This window comes from Astatotilapia calliptera, chromosome 3 (genome assembly GCF_964374335.1).
Source record: "Astatotilapia calliptera chromosome 3, fAstCal68.1, whole genome shotgun sequence".
NCBI lineage: Eukaryota > Metazoa > Chordata > Actinopteri > Cichliformes > Cichlidae > Astatotilapia > Astatotilapia calliptera.
Genome location: NC_137424.1, coordinates 72,232,697 through 72,252,661, shown reverse-complemented (window position 1 = coordinate 72,252,661; position 19,965 = coordinate 72,232,697). Strand labels below are relative to the sequence as shown.

Sequence of the window (19,965 nt, the reverse complement as noted above, 5' to 3'; positions counted from 1 at the left end):
GCAGGACCAACATGGAGCGAGAAGTCAGCGCTCTCAGGAGGCCGACAAACCTCACAGAAGAAAGGGAGAGAAAACATACAGCTGTGATGAGTGTGGGAAGGATTTTACCCGGGCTGGAAATTTAAAAAAACACCAAGTCATCCACAGTGGAGTTAAAGCGTACAGCTGTGACTTGTGTGGGAAGGATTTTAACCGGGCTGGAAAATTTAAAAAAACACCAACTCATCCACAGTGGAGCTAAAGCTTACAGTTGTGACTTGTGTGGAAAGTCTTATACCCTGGCTCATAGCCTAAAAACACACCAAGTCATCCACAGTGGAGTTAAACCTTACACCTGTGACTTGTGTGGAAAGTCTTTTACCCAGGCTGGACACTTAAAAACACACCAACTCATCCACAGTGGATTTAAACCTTACAGCTGTGAGTTTTGTGAAAAGTCTTTTAGCTTGGCTCAAAGCCTAAAAACACACCAACTCTTCCACAGTGGAGTTAAACCTTACAGCTGTGAGTTGTGTGGAATGTCTTTTACCATGGCTCAAAGCCTAAAAAAACACCAAGTCATCCACAGTGGAGTCAAAGCGTACAGATGTAACTTCTGTGGAAAGTCTTTTACCCAGGCTGGAAGCTTAAAAACACACCAAGTCATCCACAGTGGAGTTAAAGCGTACAACTGTGACCTGTGTGGAAAGTCTTTTACCCAGGCTGGAGACTTAAAAACACACCAAGTCATCCACAGTGGATTTAAAGCGTACAACTGTGACCTGTGTGGAAAGTCTTTTACCCAGGCTGGAAACTTAAAAACACACCAACTCATCCACAGTGGATTTAAACCTTACAGCTGTGAGTTGTGTGGGAAGTCTTTTACCCGGGCTGGAAGCTTAAAAACACACCAACTCATCCACAGTGGAGTTAAAGCCTACAGCTGTGACTTGTGTGGAAAGTCTTTTAAATTTCCATATCAGCTGAAAAAACACCAACAGATCCACACCAGAAAGTAACTCTACAAGTGCAGTTACTGTGAGGATGTATTTAGTTTTTTTATCTTGTAATTTTAACCTGATTGTTTGGAACAAGTCTGATCAGTAAACTTATGGAGTTATACTGAATGAACTGTTTGGAAAAATGAAGACTAATTTTCTCTCAGTAAGCTGAGTGTTGTAATGTAAACAGTAAAATGTAATTGGACGTTGGCAGAGATGCTCTTTGTTTCAGGCGACGTTCAGGATAAAAACGTTGAAGGAATTCCCTGACTTACAATGTCTTTGTTTAGAAGTGGAGCAAAGCACATGGATCCATTTCTCAACCCTGTCGTCACTGTGGTGTAGGGAAAGCATTTTTATGTGATCTTTTTAGAAGAACTTCCAATCATCAACGGGACCTAAAATCACATCAACATAGTCACACTGGAGACAAAATGAACTACTGCAAAGAATGTGGGAGAGGCTTCCACACACCAAGTACATTAAAAATACATGAACTCTTCCACAGTGGGGTCAAAAAGCACATCTGTGACCAGTGTGGGTCATCCTTCACCACTGGACGTGAGCTCAATGCAAAAGCATAAGGGAATCCACCATAAGAAAAGCTTCTCACAATCAGGTCATCGTAACAAACATGAACGTACACACATGGAAGTGAACTTCAGCTGTGACCAGTGTGACAAGAGCTTCAGGAATCTCAGTTCATACTCCGAACACAAACGATCCCACGCTGTAAATAAACTGTTTCACTGTTACCAATGTGCAAAAACATTCACTTCATTATCTGCTCTGTGCAAACATCAGCCTGATCATGCAGGACTGAAATCACTGGATCACAATGAATCTGAAGAGAGAGAAAGATCCTCTTCTGGTTTCAGGCTCAGACTTAAAAACCTTGAGATCAGGCTCCACAGAGTTCAGATGGAATCTCCTGTAAAGAGTGTCAGCTGATGCCACACTTGGATCTGATGAGGTAGCTCTGATTTCTGGACCTGCAGTGAATAATCCTGAATGTTACATTTAGGAAGCTGCATGTATAGATATGCATATCAAGTTTATTATTTTTCCTTTTAGGGATTTTAATTCTCTAAAATGTTATCCCTGTTACATTTTAATCTTTGTTTCCTTAGGACACAGTAGTGTTTAGTAGTTGTATTCATTTTATGTGTTACCTCAGTTAAATTTCAATCCTTCATTCATATTTAATCTTTTGCTGTGGTAAAATCTTCCCCTAAATCATTTTTTCCCAAAACTACAAATGTTTTCACAGCAGTTGCTCTTAAAACCTCCAAAATGAACTAAATCTGTCCACCAGCTTTGAAACAACACCTATTGTGACTTTATGTCCAGAAAAAAGAAAAGCAAGCTAAACTGGTTTTGGGCTGTACTTCCATGTAATGCCAGTTTGTACCTGAAGATGAAGCAGTGAGTCAGTGTAACCTTTATTTAATTAGGCAAAGACCACATTCGTATTCACAGTGGCAGCAAAGAAATGTTGAAAGTTATAAACAGCAGCACACATCAGTCCACATGTTGTTTTTTAATGAATTCATTTTGATCCACATGTTCTGCAGCTGTTTTCCTGATGATTTGAAGTTTGTATTATGAAATCCTGATAATATTAAAGTGTTAGTTATATTTGATGAACTCTGTGTGAAGTTTGTCTTATTAAACAGTTTGGTGTGAAAATGAAGAAACGGTCTCAGAACAACTAGTTTGAGCCATGATTTCAGATTCAAACTAATTTAACTGTTTTCAGTGGTACATGTGGAGGTTTATCACAGGAGGCGACTTGGCTGTTCTCCACTCACACAGAACAGGGTTCCTGCAGCTCATTAAAAACTCTGAAATGATCTTCAAGGACCAAAATATTTGATTTTTCTCAAAAACATGCTGTGGGCATGACGCTTTTAGAGAGTGTGTTTAAGATGCATTGTGATTAACATCTCACACATTCCAATAAAGCAGATGTTCCTGCATTGCAACAGCGCTTTACAGATGTGTTCTCCCCCCTGCCCGTGTGCACGACTCTCATGGAGCACCACTTTGAAACGCAGCTGATTGGCAGATTCCCTTGTCTGCAGAGTCCAAAGACAAAAACAGCCTTCTCCACTCTGTGTGGTTCGTACCAATTCGTCACACTTCCGTTTGGCTTGTTTAAAGCCCCGGCCATTTTTCAGTACCTCCTGTAGCGATAGCTGCGTCCTCACGCTGCACATGCTGTTTCCTACCTGGATGATGTCATCATTCATAGTGATACCTCGGTGGAGCATGTGCAGTGGTTGGTCACAGTCCCGGATTCCCTGAGGCAGGTAGTGCTGATGGCAAACCCGAAGAAGTGTGTGGTTGGAGGGAGGTACAGAGTTTTTTGGTACAATTTTGAGACCCCATTTGGAGGCTGATCACACCACAGCGACGTGATGAAGGCTGTCCCAATTCCAAATGCGGCCGGAAATGCGCACTTCATTTCCCCGGACTTGAAGGATGAGTCAGGTGTATCATTCGTGGACTACAGGAGGAATGCTGACCCACATCCACCCATCCACATTAAGGGGACGGCTGTGGAGCGTGTGAGCAGCTTCAAGTTCCTGGGAGTCCACATCTCCGAGGATCTCACCTGGACGACCAACTGCTCCAAGCTGGTCAAGAAGGCTCACCAGCGCCTCTTCTTCTTGAGGACTCTGAGGAAGAACCACCTGTCCTCAGACATCCTGGTGAACTTCTATCGTTGCACCATCGAGAGCATCCTGACCAACTGTATAACAGTCTGGTACGGGAACTGCTCTGCCTCGGACCGGAAGGCGTTGCAGAGGGTCGTGAAAACTGCCCAGCGCATCGCCGGAGCACCACTTCCTGCCATAAAAGACATCTACAGGAAGCGGTGTCTGAAAAGGGCGGGGAAAATCATCAAAGACCTCAGTCACCCATCACATGGACTCTTCACCCTCCTGCCCTCTGGGAGGCGCCACAGGAGCCTCCGGACTAAGACCACCAGATACCGGAACAGCTTCTTCCCCACAGCTGTCAGACTCCTGAACTCTGCCTCCTGACATCTGACCCACGTTAACACATGGACTGAACATACACACACCCACAATGGACAACTGTACCCTCAAACACACAATAATAACATGGACTGAACCACCACTCACAACCACTAGCACTTTATATAGCCTCTGTAGGAATTATATCTCACTTATCTTAACTGCACTACTGTATAGCTCTGTAATAATCATTCTGTACATTCGATAATTTTTAACCCTACAACTGTTTACAACTTGCATAGTTCCCATTTCTGTATAGCTGTATATCTCGGATTTCTGTAAAGTTATTTATTTCATATTCTGTATAGTTTTTCATATTTATATCCTGTTCATAGCCTGTACATAGTTTGTACTCACTACAGCCTGTACATACTTATAGTTATAGAATATTCACAACATACTTCATACCGTGTACATTATAACATTCCATAATAGACCCATTTCTGTAATATACTCACATATCTATATTATTGCTAATATATATTGTAATATATCTATATCACTAAAGCACTTCTGGATGGATGCAAACTGCATTTCGTTGCCCTGTACCTGTGCATGTGCAATGACAATAAAGTTGAATTCTATTCTATTATATTCATTCGTGGCGCAACATATCCCAGAATTCATAGTGCAGCCTTTACTGTGGCTAATTAAAAAAAAGGCAGATGGCAGAAGCGTGGTGGCCGAAGAGTAAACTTTTGAGTATTGAATTTTTCAACCTCATCAGTTAACGCTGTCCATGCAGATATTATAGATTTGTAAATGATTACCTAACAATCTTGTCAACACAAAGTTCTTCATTGACAGGCAGTGGGGAGAGGGGACACTTGGGCAGTGCATTTACTCCATATAATGTGTTATCAACCTTTTCATCTTTTCTCATTACCCACAGCTGCATCCACTTCTGTTGGGCTTAGGCTACTCACTAGGGCTGGGTATCATCGCTGATTTCTGTAATTGATTTGATTAAATTCAATTTTGACTCAGTAACTGTTTCAAAGTAACTGAGGATAAAACACAGAACAATAGCAAACTAAGAGTTTTTCAATTTGGCATAATTTTAAAAAAAAAAAGAAAAGAAAAGAAAAAAAAGTATTTAGCAGCAAAAATTAAGCTTGCTTTTGGCCGGAGAGGAACAAAAGCTGCAGCTCAGAATCAGTGAGATGTTGACTTTCTGCCCTGATGGCGTGTCCGTGTTCATGTCGTCGGGTGAGAATGACGACATGTCACTGATGCATCGGGTCCGTGCTTTGTGTTCACGTCTGTGTGGAATCTGTTCACCTGCTCTCATTTATTGTTTTAGCTTTTTGGTGGTCATTGTAATAGTTTTGTGAGCGCCTGGCGTTTCTGGCAAAATACATAGAATAAATGACTGAATGAATAAATGGAGCTGCTACAGAAAAAGCACGATCTCCTCTAAGTTTATGCTCAGTCCTGGGTACATTCAGGAACAGCTGATCAGCTGATCTTAGAGACGTGGGCACTTCATAGATACAGAGAAAAACCCAACAATCATATGACCCCCTATGAGCAAGCACTTTGGCAACAGTGGGAAGGAAAAACTCCTTTTCGACAGGAAGAAACCTCCGACAGAAGGAGGGACGGCCATCTACTGCGACCGGTTGGGGTGAGAGAAGGAAGACAGGATAAAGACATGCTGTGTAAGAGAGACAGAGATTAATAACAGATATGATTCAATGCAGAGAGGTGTATTAACACATAGTGAGTGAGAAAGGTGACTGGAAAGGAAAAACTCAATGCATCATGGGAATCCCCGGCAGCGTACATATATTGAAGCATAACTAAGGGAGGATTCAGGGTCACCTGGTCCAGCCCTAACTATATGCTTTAGCAAAAGGGAAAGTTTTAAGCCTAATTTTAAGCCACACCTTGGCTCAGGCGATTAGAGGATCATCAGGGGTCCTTTTGTCCCTCTGTGGGGGGTATCTCCAACTAGGTTTATATCTGGGACTCCCCACCATTTGACCTTAGAACTGAAGAAGCTTCTCGGATGAGAGGTGAAACGTCTTCAAGTAACTTAAAGAAGTCCAGATGCTTTTCTTTGGAAGCTCCTTTGACTACGATGACCTGGATGACTGAGAACCTTCACAGACTTTTAAGCCTAATCTTAAAAGTAGAGATAGTGTCTGTCTCCCAAATCCAAACTGGAAGCTGGTTCCACAGAAGAGGGGCCTGAAAACTGAAGGCTCTGCCTCCCATTCTACTTTTAAATACTCTAGGAACAACAAGTAGTTCTGCAGAGCGAGAGCGAAGTGCTCTAATAGGGTGATATGGTACTACAAGGTCATTAAGATAAGATGGGGCCTGATTATTTAAGACCTTGTAAGTGAGGAGCAGGATTTTGAATTCAATTCTGGATTTAACAGGAAGCCAATGAAGGGAAGCCAAAACAGGAGAAATCTCTCTCTTTCTAGTCCCTGTCAGTACTCTTGCTGCAGCATTTTGGATTAGCTGAAGGCTTTTCAGTGAGTTTTTTGGACATCCTGATAATAATGAATTACAGTAGTCCAACCTGGAAGTAAAAAAATGCATGAACTAGTTTTTCAGCGTCACTCTGAGACAGGATATTTCTCATTTTAGAGATGTTGCACAAATGGAAGAACGCAGTCTTACATATTTTTTAAATATGTGCGTTGAAGGACATGTCCTGGTCAAAAGTGACTCCAAGGTTCATCACAGTGTTACTGGAGGCCAAGGTAATGCCATCCAGAGTAAGAATCTGGTTAGATACCATAGTTCTAAGATTTTCAGGGCTGAGTACAATAACCTCAGTTTTATCTGAATTAAGAAGCAGAAAGTTAGCGGCCATCCAGGTCTTTATGTCTTTAAGACATTCCTGCAGTTTAACTAATTGGTGTGCGTTATCTGGCTTCATGGACAGATAGAGCTGGGTGTCATCAGCATAGCAGTGAAATGTATGCTACGTCTTCTAATGATGCTGCCTAAGGGAAGCATGTATAATGTAAACAGAATTGGTCCTAGCACTGAACCCTGTGGAACTCCATAATTAACCTCAGTGTGTGAAGAGGACTCTCCATTTACATGCACAAATTGGAGTCTATTAGATAGATATGATACAAACCACTGCAGCACAGTACCTGTAATACCTACAGCATGTTCTAAACGCTCTAATAGGATATTATGGTCAACAGTATCGAACGCTGCACTGAGGTCTAGCAGGACAAGCACAGAGATGAGTCCACTGTCAGAGGCTATAAGAAGATCATTTGTAACCTTCACTAAAGCTGTTTCTGTGCTGAGCTCTGAAACCTGACTGAAACTCTTCAAATAAGCCATTCCTCTGCAGATGATCTGTTAGTTGTTTGACAACTACTCTTTCAAGGATTTTTGATATGAAAGGAAGGTTGGAGATTGACCTATAATTAGCTAAGATTGCTGGGTCTAGAGATGCTTTTTAAGTAAAGGTTTAACTACAGCCAGCTTGAAGGCCTGTGGTACATAGCCGATCATTAGAGATAGGTTGATCATATTTAGGAATGGGGGTCTAAAATACACATTGATGTGTAACTGAGGACAAGGGATGAGTAAACGGGGCAAAGAAATAAATTGATCATTTATTTATTACATGAGTTAGACATACAAATTCCCAGTCATTTCCAGACAGGACTTACAACACATCCTGCTGATATCCCAGCTGCACATGAGATTTACCACACAAACTATGCGAAACAACACTGCAACCCGTCACACCCCACTTAGCGACACTGCAATCGTGGCACACACTGCAAACAATTCAGGTCTCAGCACAGCTGGGAATCATTGCTATGTACGGCCTGCGATCTGGGAGATAAAGGGAAGTGGCACAAACAATTAAACAAAAAACAAAAAGAGAGGTTAGTCCGCCCTTACACAACTTACTCTCAATCAATAACCGCCTTTACGGCTGGACGGACTAACCAAAACAAAATTACAAATCAATCAAAATAACGAAAAAAAGGACAGCAAAGACAGCACAGCTGAAAAACAAACAACATTATCAATTAAAATATTACCCAATAAAATCTCAATTTTATGAAACCATTCAAAATCATGAAGCTAAAACAAACACTCAATATACCTACAATATTGATCAGTTTCCCTGCGCGCAGTCGTTCTAGGGCTTGATCAATTCTTCTATTAAAATTCGTGGTCACACTAAAAAAGTCCAATGACACATTAAAAATAGGCACATGCAAAAGATCCAAACAAAAATGGCAAAAGTCTCTTACCGACAGTATACCCACTCTCACCTGAGTGAATTAATTGCCTCTGGTTTTTTCCACAGAAGAGCGCTGACTTCACCCCACACACCCACTACCTTTTCACAGCTCTTCAGCCAATCACCTGGCAGAGAGCAACAAACTGCCAGGTGACACTTGTTACAGATGGTTTGGAGGAAGTAATTATTGAAGTTAACTCAGAAAGATCAATTGGAGAAAAAGAGTCAAACTTAACATCAATGGTACTAAGAGTAGCTGTAGATACAGTAATATTATATCTGTGGGATGATTATTGGTAATTTTTCTCTAATGATAAAAATTTTATTTGTGAAGAAGTTCATGAAGTCATTACTAGTTAACGTTAAAGGGATGGTTGGCTCAAAAGAGCTCTGACTTTTTGTCAGCCTGGCTACAGTGCTGAAGAGAAACCTGGGGTTGTTTTTATTTTCTTCAATCAGTGATGAATAGTAAGATGTTCTGGCTTTGCGGAGGGCTTTCTTATAAAGCAGCAAACTATTTCTCCAGGCTAAATGATGATCCTCTAAATTTGTGACACGCCATTTCCTCTCCAGCTTACAAGTCATCTGCTTTATGCTATGTGTTTGAGAATTATACCACGGAGTCAGGTACTTCTGATTAGAGACCTTAGTTTTCACAGGAGCTACAGTATCCAGAGTCGTACGTAGTGAGGAGTTAAAATTATTAACAAGATAATCGACCTCTGTTGGAGTAGTATTCAGATAGCTGCTCTGCTCTATGTTGGTACAGGGCATTGAAGATGATAACAGTGTGTGGATTATATTCTTAAACTTTCAGAAAGACATCTACTGTGATAAAATCTACTCTCCACTGCTGTGTAATCAATTATTGTAAATGTTATCAGGAAATGATCAGACAGGAGAGGGTTTTCAGCAAACACTGTTGAATGTTCAGTTTCTATGCCATATGTTAAAACAAGATCTAGAGTGTGATTAAAGGGGTGGGTGGGTTCTTTTACATTTTGAGAGAGGCTGTCATTTGTAGCATCTACATGGATGTTAAAATCACCCACAATAATTATTTTATCTGAGCTCAGAACTAAATTAGATATAAAGTCTGAGAAATCAGACAGAAACTCTGTGTAAGGCCCAGGTGGACGATAGATGATAACAAGTAATACTGGTTTCTGAGTTTTACAGCTGGGGTGGACAATGTTAAGCATTAGGCTTTCAAATGAATTAAAAGTCTGTCTTGGTCTTTCATTAATTAATAGGCTGGTGTGAAGAATTGCTGCCACACCGCCCCCTCGGCCTGTGCATCGAGATTTCTGGTTAGAATGAAATATAATATAAGCTCTGGCAAACTTGGTTCTATGGTAGGTCTTAAAGGGTTAAAGAGGACAAAGTCAACGGCTCAAACCCCTCCAAGACAGCAGAGCAGGAAACAGAGACTGGTCTGAGCACAAGGAGAGATTTGAGCCCTGGAGGAGGCAAGGCAAGGCAAGGCAAGGCAAATTTATTTGTATAGCACAATTCAACAACAAGGTGATTCAAAGTGCTTTACAGAGACATTAGAAATAAAAACTAATAAAAAGTATGATTTAAAATTGATTAAAACAAGCAAACAAACAAACTAACTAAACACACATTTCACACCTGTTCGCGCGATCTGAACCCTTATCGTAAGGGGAGCTACCAGTCCTTCTGTGGACGAGCTACTTTCTATTTTAAATTCCCTGAATTTAAAATACTCTCTAGACCCAGTCTAGACCCAGCTGGGGAGCTACCCAGAGCTCTAATCCCACACCTGTTCGCGCGATCTGAACCCTTATCGTAAGGGGAGCTACCAGTCCTTCTGTGGACGAGCTATTTTCTATTTTAAATTCCCTGAATTTAAAATACTCTCTAGACCCAGTCTAGACCCAGCTGGGGAGCTACACATAGCTGGACTGGCCATCGGGCATACCGGGCATTTGCCCGGTGGGCCGCTGGCGATTTTTTGTTTTTATGGGCCGATGGATTTTTTTTTTTTTTTTTTTTAGGAAGGGTATATATAATGAAAGGTGTTGGATTGGCCAATTGGTCATGATCGACTCTGGGCTGGACCAATTACAGCCGAGGAGGCCGAATGCACCTTGTTTAGCAATCACGTGATTTTGGTGCATTGCATGCCGGGAACTCGTGGCAAAACAATCCAAGTACCGCATCAAACGCAAGCATTTGCAGCACCGCAAAACGTTCAATCTCCGGTTCCAATACCTTCTTGTTTTTTCTTTGCCGCACAAAAAAGGAATGTACAAAACAAAAGGAGAACAATGCCGGTCCATACAAAGACAGACTCGACGAAAAGACAAAGAAAAGATACGAGGAAAAAATCAAACCAGTGAAAGGGTTAGACCCTTACGAGCACACAGAGGGACAAAAGACGTTAGCGTGCTGCCCAACTTTCACCACGCTCAGATTTATAATTATACGGTTCTTGGAGTGAGTGCATACACTCGTGAAGTTTAGTAACTTCAGGTCACTGCAACAAGCCCAGGTACAGTTTACCGACGGATGGGTACAGGACCTTGAAATGCACCGTGTAGAATGAAAGACTATTGTACGTATCATAAGTTTACCAGTCTCACAAATCGTCGTCATGAATACACATTCGTTAACCGTTTATTAATATAACCTTTGAGCTCAATGGTAATTAATTAGCAGTGGAAATAATTTCTGGTTCGCATTACAGAAATGTAGCATTTTGTCTGTGAAGAATTTGGCAAAGTCATTGCAGGCCATGGTTGAATGAAGTTCAGCTGCTACTGGCACAGGAGGGTTTGTTAGCCTGTCAACTGTAGAAAATAAGACCCGAGCATTATGGCTGTTTTTAGTGATGATGTCAGAGAAGTAGGACCTTCTTGCACTCCTCAGTTGTAAATTATAATTGTGAAGTTTCTCTTTATAGATGTCATAGTGAACCTGGAGGTTTGTTTTTCTCCATCTGCGCTCAGCTTTCCTACACTCTCTTTTTTCATTTTTCACTAGTGTGGAGTTTCTCCATGGAGACTTTTTCCTTCCAGAGATAACCTTCACCTTAATGGGGGCAATAGTATCCATTACATTTAACATGTTAGTATTAAAGCTATTGACGAGCTCATTGACTGAACCTTTGGACAGGTCAGGTGTTAATGGGAAGACCTGGTTAAAGATCTCACTACTGTCTTCAGTTATACACCGTTTTGTGATCACTGCAGTTGATATATTTGTGTGGGCTGAGATTTTACTTTCAAAGAAAAGACAGTAATGATCAGACACGCCCACATCAGACACAGTAATGTTTGAAATGCTCAGGCCCTTGGAGATCAGTAGGTCAAGAGTGTGTCCTCTATTATGTGTGGCCTCTGTTACATGCTGAGTCAGCCCAAAGTTGCCCAGAGTGTTACTCAGGTCTTTAGTCCCTTTGTCCTGAGGGTTGTCCACATGGATGTTAAAATCCCCAACAATAATTACACAGTCGAAATCAACACAGATCACAGACAGCAGTTCACTGAGGTCATTAAAAAAGTCTGTGCAGTATTTGGGAGGCCTGTAAACATTAAGAAACACAACTTTGGATGGGGCCTTCAGCTGTAAAGCCACATATTCAAAAGACTTCCAAGAGATAGCTACTTACATTGAAATGATTCATTAAATAAGACAGCAACCCCCCCTCCTCTCCTGCTCACCCTGGCCTCACTGAGAAAACTGTAGTTAGGAGGGGTCGTCTCGATGAGAACAGCTCCACTGTTACTTTGGTCCAACCAAGTTTCAGTTAAAAACATAAAATCAAGGCTGTGCTCAGTGATTAAATCATTAATTAAAAATGTTTTCCCAGCTAAAGATCTAACGTTTAATAAAGCCAACTTAAGTGTTTTAGAGGCATTACTTGTCCCCTCGTGTTTGGGAGCAGTCTGTGGCACACAAGGTATGTTTACTATATTTAAAGATCTTTTAGAGTGCAGCTCTCTGTGTTTTGACCAGGCCACATGTCTCCTGTCACCTAAAAGTACAGAGATTTTAAAACCTTCTAGTAAACAGGGTCCCAGCTTCTCCTGGGAAAAGTCACCACTGCCATAATCCTCGCAGCCCGGACCCTCCACACATCACACATCAGACTGCGGAGACAAAGCATGAAGGTGGTAAGGAGGAACTAAGGGGGGCGAGGCTGGGCAATGTGACTTCGATTGCTCTGTTGAGTGGCGAACCTTTGGCTGCTTTGGTGGGGGGTATATGGGGGACAAGGAGGGATTGGGCCGGGGGGTAGATCTGAGCCCAGCATTGACCCGCTCTATCATCTCTTCAGTGAATTTCAGGTGTGGGGAGGAGGGAGAAAGGGAGGGGGAGGAGGGTGATGGGGGTGATGGCCTGTCAGGGGTTTGGGGGACTGGGGAAGATCCTGGTCCTGGTCGTTGGTGTTGTTGAGAGAGTTGGAGGCAAATAGGGACCCCTCTTCTTGCCTCTTCTTGCCTCAGATGTCTCTCCTTTCTGAGGCTCTTCCCGGGTGGGGGCAAATGGAGCTCCTCCTCAAGGTTTCTGCTGGGCTTTGTCTGTACTTGGAGTACTGTTTGTTCCTCTTTATGAGATAACTCCTCGTTTATCTCAGCCTTGGCACCAAGCACAGATGGATGATGTATGGAATAAAACAAGTTGGAGGTGAACAGTTTCACCCCTGACTTGTTAAAATTAAATCCATTTGCTTTAAACAGATGCCTTCATTCCCAAAAAATATTAAAGTTGTTGATAAAATGCACTGAGTGGTCAGCACATGCTGATATAAGCCATTTATTCAGCGTAAACAACCTGCTGAATCTCTCGTCTCCTCCTCTGACCGGCGGTACAGGCCCACTGATGAATACAGCTGCATTCAGAGAGTTTACAGTATTTAATAATCCAGTAAAGTCCCGTTTCAGAACCTCCGATTGTTGTTTGGACACATCGTTTGACCCTGTATGCAGAACAATGTTTGTCACAGTTGGATATTCATCTGCAATTTGAAGAAATCTCTCCTTCAGGTTGTTGACCATATCGTTAGGAAAGCAGAGGACTTTAGTGTTCTTACCGCACATGCTTTGTACATCCTTTACGGCAGAGTCCCCCACAATCAGCGTTTCAGGCCTAGCCTTTAGTTTTCCCTGTGGCCTTTCACTTTTCAACAGATTTTCAGACCTTACTTCGCTACTTTTAGATGGATGGTTGTTCGATATAGGTCCAGGGTCCTTTGATAGTGGAGCAAATCTGTTCTGCAGTTTCACATTCAGTTGTTTTGAAGGTTTGTTGTTAACCTTCCTATTCACGGTTGTCCAGTCCTGTTTCCTCTCGTATACAGGGGTAAAAGAGCTTCTCTGTCTCGTAGGAAGTGAAGGCCAGTCGGTTTCAGAGATTTCAGCTCGCTGTGCCCTGCCTGTGATACGTCCTCCCCCTTCCAGGAGACATGATTTATGTCTTGGTTTTGCACCAAGACAGTCCAAGGGGGGATTATCGCTTGAGGATTTATAATAGTGCACAAAGTCTACTTCCTTGGTCGTGCTCCTTAGCTGTGTGCTAGCTTGCTCATCGCCATTGTTTTGAGTCAAAGGCAAGGTTGTTTCATTTCCACACAGTCCATTTACCTCCACGTTTACTTCTAAGTGATGAATTTTTGTCTCCAGTGCTGCAATCTTCTGCAGGAGGCTGTGGTAGTCATCTGTGGAGAGGGAAGGCATCTTGTTGCTAGTTAGCCTAGCGGTTAGCACCTTTCTAGGCTATTGAGGCTGCTCGGTGCCCAGACGCTGTAATCAGGCTTCAGCTGTGTCTAGGCCACAGACACACGGAGCGCTGAGGATAAGGTAACTATAAAAATGTTGCCGTTTCTGTTAAGAACACTTTAGTCCTAATGATCTATAAGTGTCCAGAAGCTATCGCAGGTAAGCTCATACGGAAAAAGGGAAAAAATCAGCATAAAAATAAAAAAAAATCAATAAAAGAAGCAAAGCATTTAAGAGCAAAGAGATGAAGCGTCCACATTCACAAAGGGGGAGGAGACCTTCTCAATTAAAAAAGTGTAAAAAACTTTCACAGGTTGCAGAGAAGGGCTCGATATAGTCAGTATGTGGTGCACTAAGAACAGAGTTAATAGTTTTAAATAAAACATGCGAGTTGTGACAGTTTGAAAGAATAATGTCAGATAAGTGTTTTCTTTTGGCATCTTTTACAGGTTTTTGATATTGCGCTAACGTTCCTTTAGTATCTGGAATGACACTTGTAATTTGTCCTTTTTCCACGTGTGCTCAGCTCAACGGGACTCGTGTCAGACAGCTCGGGTCGTGTCGTTCAGCCACTAATTGGTGCTGCTCGGGGCTGTATCAAGACACAAGGACTAAACCCAAATTCAACCAGACCCAGAACTGATCTGGAATTAAAACAGGACTACAACAGTTTAAAATCAGGACTACTTAGGATTTAACCAAGACAGAACCAGAATCAGAACTAGATGATAGTAGCACTAAAAATCATCATAGACCTGCACTGCACTTTTTTTTAATTCTACCAAAGTACACTATTTAGATTGAGAAAAGTTTATATAATTATTTAGCCTTGTTGTGCAAAAAAGCCTGCATAACTTAATAAATATAGAATTTGAAAAATAACAAACCTAAAAAGAAACACTAGGTATGAGATACATGAGTACCTATGATACGGTGATACTTTTGGTAAACAACCATTTGACTAACATGCGTGTCTCACCTGCTCTTGTTCATCTCTGTTCCGTCCTCATTCTCCATCTCTCTCCCTCTCTGTTCCTCTCTCTCCCTTTCTATTCCTCTCTCTCTCTCTCTCTCGCTCTCTCTCTCTCTCTCTCTCTCTCTCTCTCGCTGTTCCTCTTTCTCCCTCTTTGTTCTGACAATCAAGCCAAACACCAACATCATCAAATATACAGTTGAAACCAGATATTTACATACTCTTCAGACAGGAGAGGAGAGATGCATCAGTACAAACTGTTTCATCCTTTAAACCTAAACTCTGTGAACAGTTGACTGTTTGTTACGGATTCAAATATTGGGGATGGAGACAAGAGGAAAAACCACAATAACAACACTGGTCCGGCCGGGTTAAGTCAAACGATGATTTTAATGGTCACACACGTGGGAGATGGACACTGTATGCAGACAGCCTCAGATCTCATCTCAAAAAACACATCTCCATAGTTTTGTGAAATCAGGGTATTAGAACGCCCCTTCATGCGTAATGACAGGTGTAATACAATCAATGTTGACAGTTTTATTTAACACAGAAAATAACATTGTCTCCTTCCCGAGAGCAGACGCTGACTGCCACCGTCTCCTGGAACCATCTGTCCCCTGCTGAGACATAACATTGCAGCTACAAGGACTTCCACATTGATGAAGACGATCAGTGTGTATTGCTCTAAAACAAGTGTCTAATATTAAATGAATATTGCTTGATCAGCTACCATTACTTAAGACATAACAGAAAACACAACTAAGCACAACAAAATCACCATGAATAACATCGTATAAGTGCTGTGTAAGCGTGTGCGGCCTTCTATGCTCGAAGCCTTTCCCCTCAATAGATCAGCCAGACATTCACGCTGACTGTAGCTTTTAACCCTTAATTAACTTGAGCACAACTCTAAAATAAGCAACAAACTGCAATGTGTATAAGTTGATCATGGTTACATCTGCAATGAAAGATCATATTATTATTTTGGTACCTATAAGTAAAAGATCAAACTAGAGTTATAACAATCACTGTAGTACAAAGGCTAATGTAAGGTCAAAAACTTCAATATATGTTTAATGGAAAGCTGGTTATATGATTCTAATGAACTAATAGTGCCATCTTAAAATAATGAAACTAGAAAAAGAAAAAGCATCCCCTTTTTAATCCTACACTGTTCAATGTGCTAAAGAACAGAAAACATTATTTCCCATCAGACCATGCGCAACATTCAGGCATGTAACACAGTAACACTTTTATTTTTTACATATTCAGCAGAAAGAGTTAGCTGTGTGCACTATAAAAAACAAAGAACCGTAATTCATTTCTGCTTGGTTTCACATAAACTGTATTATTAAGGAACAATAAGTGGGGCTCACCTCAAAACAATCAGTATAAGATCTGACTGGAGAGTTTTAGGACAGAGCCAAACTTTGAGCTGATCAGAGACTTGTTTTGATAACATCTCCCCCTAAAACAATAAACTGTCCTCACTATCACAACCACAGCAGGAACAAGACAGGAGTCTGTGGTAGATTTTTTGCAATTTGTAGTAAATTGTGCGCCACAGACTTTGCAATTTACATTTGTGTCACTCATTTAAATCTTCTTCTCCTGAAAGTGAAACTCTTACAAACACATATGTCATAACTTCAGTCACAAACTGACACTGAGTCTCTTCAGTAAATCCAGCAGCTTTTTAACATCAAAAGATGTCTTTGAGCTGCTGCAGATGTTAGTAAATCTGACCCTAAAGGTTCCTTCTTCTTTAAAATTCAAACTTCGAAATGAAAGGATATTTTTAACAGGCTGTTCTCGTTTATATGACCTCCATAAAACAACAGGGTTAGAACACATTGTGACGAAGTAAGATGTTTGTTTTGTAGTCCATCTTCTGCACAATGTAGTTTCAACAGGCGGACGTCCGGTGTCACATCGCTCCTCTCTTTCCCTGAGTCCTTAGCAAATCTCCTTCCCACGATGACGTTTTCATCGTGGGAAGGAGATTTGCTTCGGTGTCATATTGTTACAGAGAGACGAGTGTAAGGTAGACTTGTAGTCAAGACCGCCTAATCCGAGACCAAGACAAGACCAAGACCAAGTTGAGACAAGTCCGAGACCAAGACCGAGTCTTTAAACTGCAGCCAGATGCTATTCTATATACATACGCAGGATACCTTAAACTAGTTTTTTAATTAAGCAGCAAGGCAGAACAAAGTCGGGCCTGTATCAAGACACAGGGACTAAACCCCAATTCAACCAGACCCAGAACTGATCCGGAATTAAAACAGGACTACAACAGTAACCAAGACAGAACCAGAATCAGAACTAGATGATAGTAGCACTAAAAATCATCATAGACCTGCACTACACTTATTTTTTAATTCTACCAAAGTACAATATTTAGATTCAGAAAAGTTTATACAATTATTTAGCCTTGTTGTGCAAACAAGTCTGCATAACTTAATAAATATAGAATTTGAAAAGTAACAAACGGTATCTAAAAAGAAACACTAGGTACTGGATACATGTTCTGATGAGTTTTGGCAAACAACCATTTGACTAACATCTGTGTCTCACCTGCTCTTGTTCCATCTCTGTTCCTCTCTCTCTCTGTTCCTCTCTCTCTCCCACTTTGTGCTGACAATCACACCAACATCATCAAATATACAGTTGAAACCAGATATTTACTCTTCAGATAAAAACACAAACACTTTTTTAATCAAATCAGACTAAATGTTTATTTTTTTAGATTGATAAATATAAAAAACATATTTGTTAACTTTAAGGGTGAAGAGAGAAACTATCTGTATTTCTTAATTGCAAATGGCACCAAATTGTATTCAAAATTGAGCCACACTTATGGAGCTCCACAGTTCTTTTCCTGGTGTTTTGGTTGACATCTCTTGATTTTCCCATGTCAAAGAAACAGGCTCTGTGTTTTGCCTTATATGCATCCACAGCTGTGCCACCAGTTTACTCACATGGACTCTACTAACCAATCAGAAGCTTCTTCAGCTCAGAATGGAATCGTCTGGAGTTTTCTTATTAATTAACAATAAACTTAATGTATATGTACTCCTAAATTTGATGAAAGTGATTAAAATAGACAGCTCCCTCTTTTTATTCTGACATTTAACTAATTCAAAAGATATTTCAACATTTATTTATCTAAAATAAAACAAGTTTACTCTAAATTGATGTTTAACAGAAAAAAAAGTTTTTATGTTTTCTCCATAAAGTGTATGTAAATATCTGGTTTCAACTGTGAATATACTGCTGAATTCCTCTTGTTTTGCATAGATATACTGAACAACATCCAAAGCATAATATATAAAATAACATCTACCTGAGTTTTTTCTTTGAAAGAAGCTCCTTATGTCCATTGTTGTGTACATCAGTACACCACTGAAACCGATTTAGAGAGTTTGTTTATCCGTGGAGGGTAAGAACTGAAAATATGAAATGTAAGCTAAGACTCTCTAAAAAATCAGCATTGCTGTTCGGCTTTTTATTTATCCATTTGTTGATTCACTCAAAGAGCAAGTAACGCAACCAAGTGATCAGTTTGATATCAATCTTTTGCACCGTCATATTTACATTATTAGTTCGAATGATTTGCTTTGGTACCTGGTCAAACTTAAGCTCTCCTCTGTCTGCAGCAAACTCGCAGGCAGCAGCTTCTCCCCCCTCGCTCACATGGGTGCTGTGCTCAGTCGCCTAGTGCCTGAGCTCGGATCATACCAAAATTAGGGGGAATTTACGACGGTGCGCTCTGTGCTTCATGTGTTGTTTTTGTTTTATACAGTTGTCAGTCAGGCATCTAACTAACAAATTACACTCCGAAAGACCCCATGCTTCTGAAAAAAATGACCCGGGCTTAAGCCCAGTAAGCCACCCCCGCTCCGCTGATGGTTGACTCCAAATCTCCCGAACACTATGTCGATTTGAGAACGCAAGACCGAAACAGCGAGACCAAGACCAAGACAAAAGTCCGTCGAGACCAAGACGAGACCACATAAAAGTGGTCTTGGGACATCCAACTCTAGTTTAAATACACTGGGAAGTAAAGAGGGGATTGAGACACAGAAGGAGGGCACAGCTGGGAGAAATCAGAACTGACGAGACAAGGAAGCAAAGTAGGATACACTCACATGAGACCCAGACCTTCAAAGTAAAACAGGAAGTAGCACAGACGCAGACTTGATTGGGGGAGACAGAGCAACTAAGAAACACAGAGACAAACAATAAAGCAGAGGACTCTAAGAACCAAAATACACAGAGGGAAATACTAAGCATGGAACACAAGAAACTAGACTCGAGGGAGCAACAAAAGACCAACCATGAGAACATAATTCACAACACAGAGTGACAGAAAACACAAGAAACTCAAAACATGCAAAGACACTGACCAAGAAACAGACTTACACAGAACAGAGGGGGGACAGAGAAACATGAAGGGCAAGGGATCAAAACTAGAAACCATAGAATAACTCACACGAGTACAAAATACAAGAATCACGAAGAACTAAAAACTCTGGATCAGGAGACCCAGGATCCTGACAGATGAACTGTATCTCCTTTATAGTAAATAAATAAGTATAAAATCCAGAAAGCTACGCAGCACGGTTCATTTACAAACACAAATCTAACTTCAGTTTCCCTCTTTTTTTGTTAGAAATAATCTAACTGTTGCTTAAATTTACACAAGACATCAGAAATCTGTACTGTCATGAACAAAAATGGAAACTTAATTTTGCATGATTTGCTGGGTTAACCCACTGAGGTCCAAAATATAACTGACCATTTTTGACTACTTTTTACTTTACTTTTTGTTTTCCTTGTCTTGCATGTATCATTCTTTTCAGCTCAACCTCACTTGAATGTGCAGTTGTTTTTTTCATTGACATACTGTAGTAACACTGATCTGAAATCACATAAAAACATGAAATCCTAGTAGTAAGGCAAGGCAAGGCAAGGC

At 40.9% G+C, this 19,965-nt stretch overlaps 2 protein-coding genes across 2 annotated transcripts in view; one reads left to right on the top strand and one right to left on the bottom strand.

Annotated features, from left to right (window-relative positions):
- The window catches only part of LOC145425795 (uncharacterized), a 46,243-nt gene extending 41,341 nt beyond the window's left edge, over nucleotides 1-4,902 (top strand). Inside the window, exon 3 of the mRNA XM_080299212.1 lies at nucleotides 5-4,902. Coding sequence (XP_080155338.1) covers nucleotides 3,401-4,030 — 630 coding nt within the window. The 5' untranslated portion in view covers nucleotides 5-3,400 and the 3' untranslated portion in view covers nucleotides 4,031-4,902. The remainder of the gene's footprint in view (nucleotides 1-4) is intronic.
- The window catches only part of LOC113015028 (junctional adhesion molecule-like), a 357,528-nt gene that overhangs the window by 313,146 nt on the left and 24,417 nt on the right, over nucleotides 1-19,965 (bottom strand). The gene's annotated exons all lie outside the window — the stretch shown is intronic.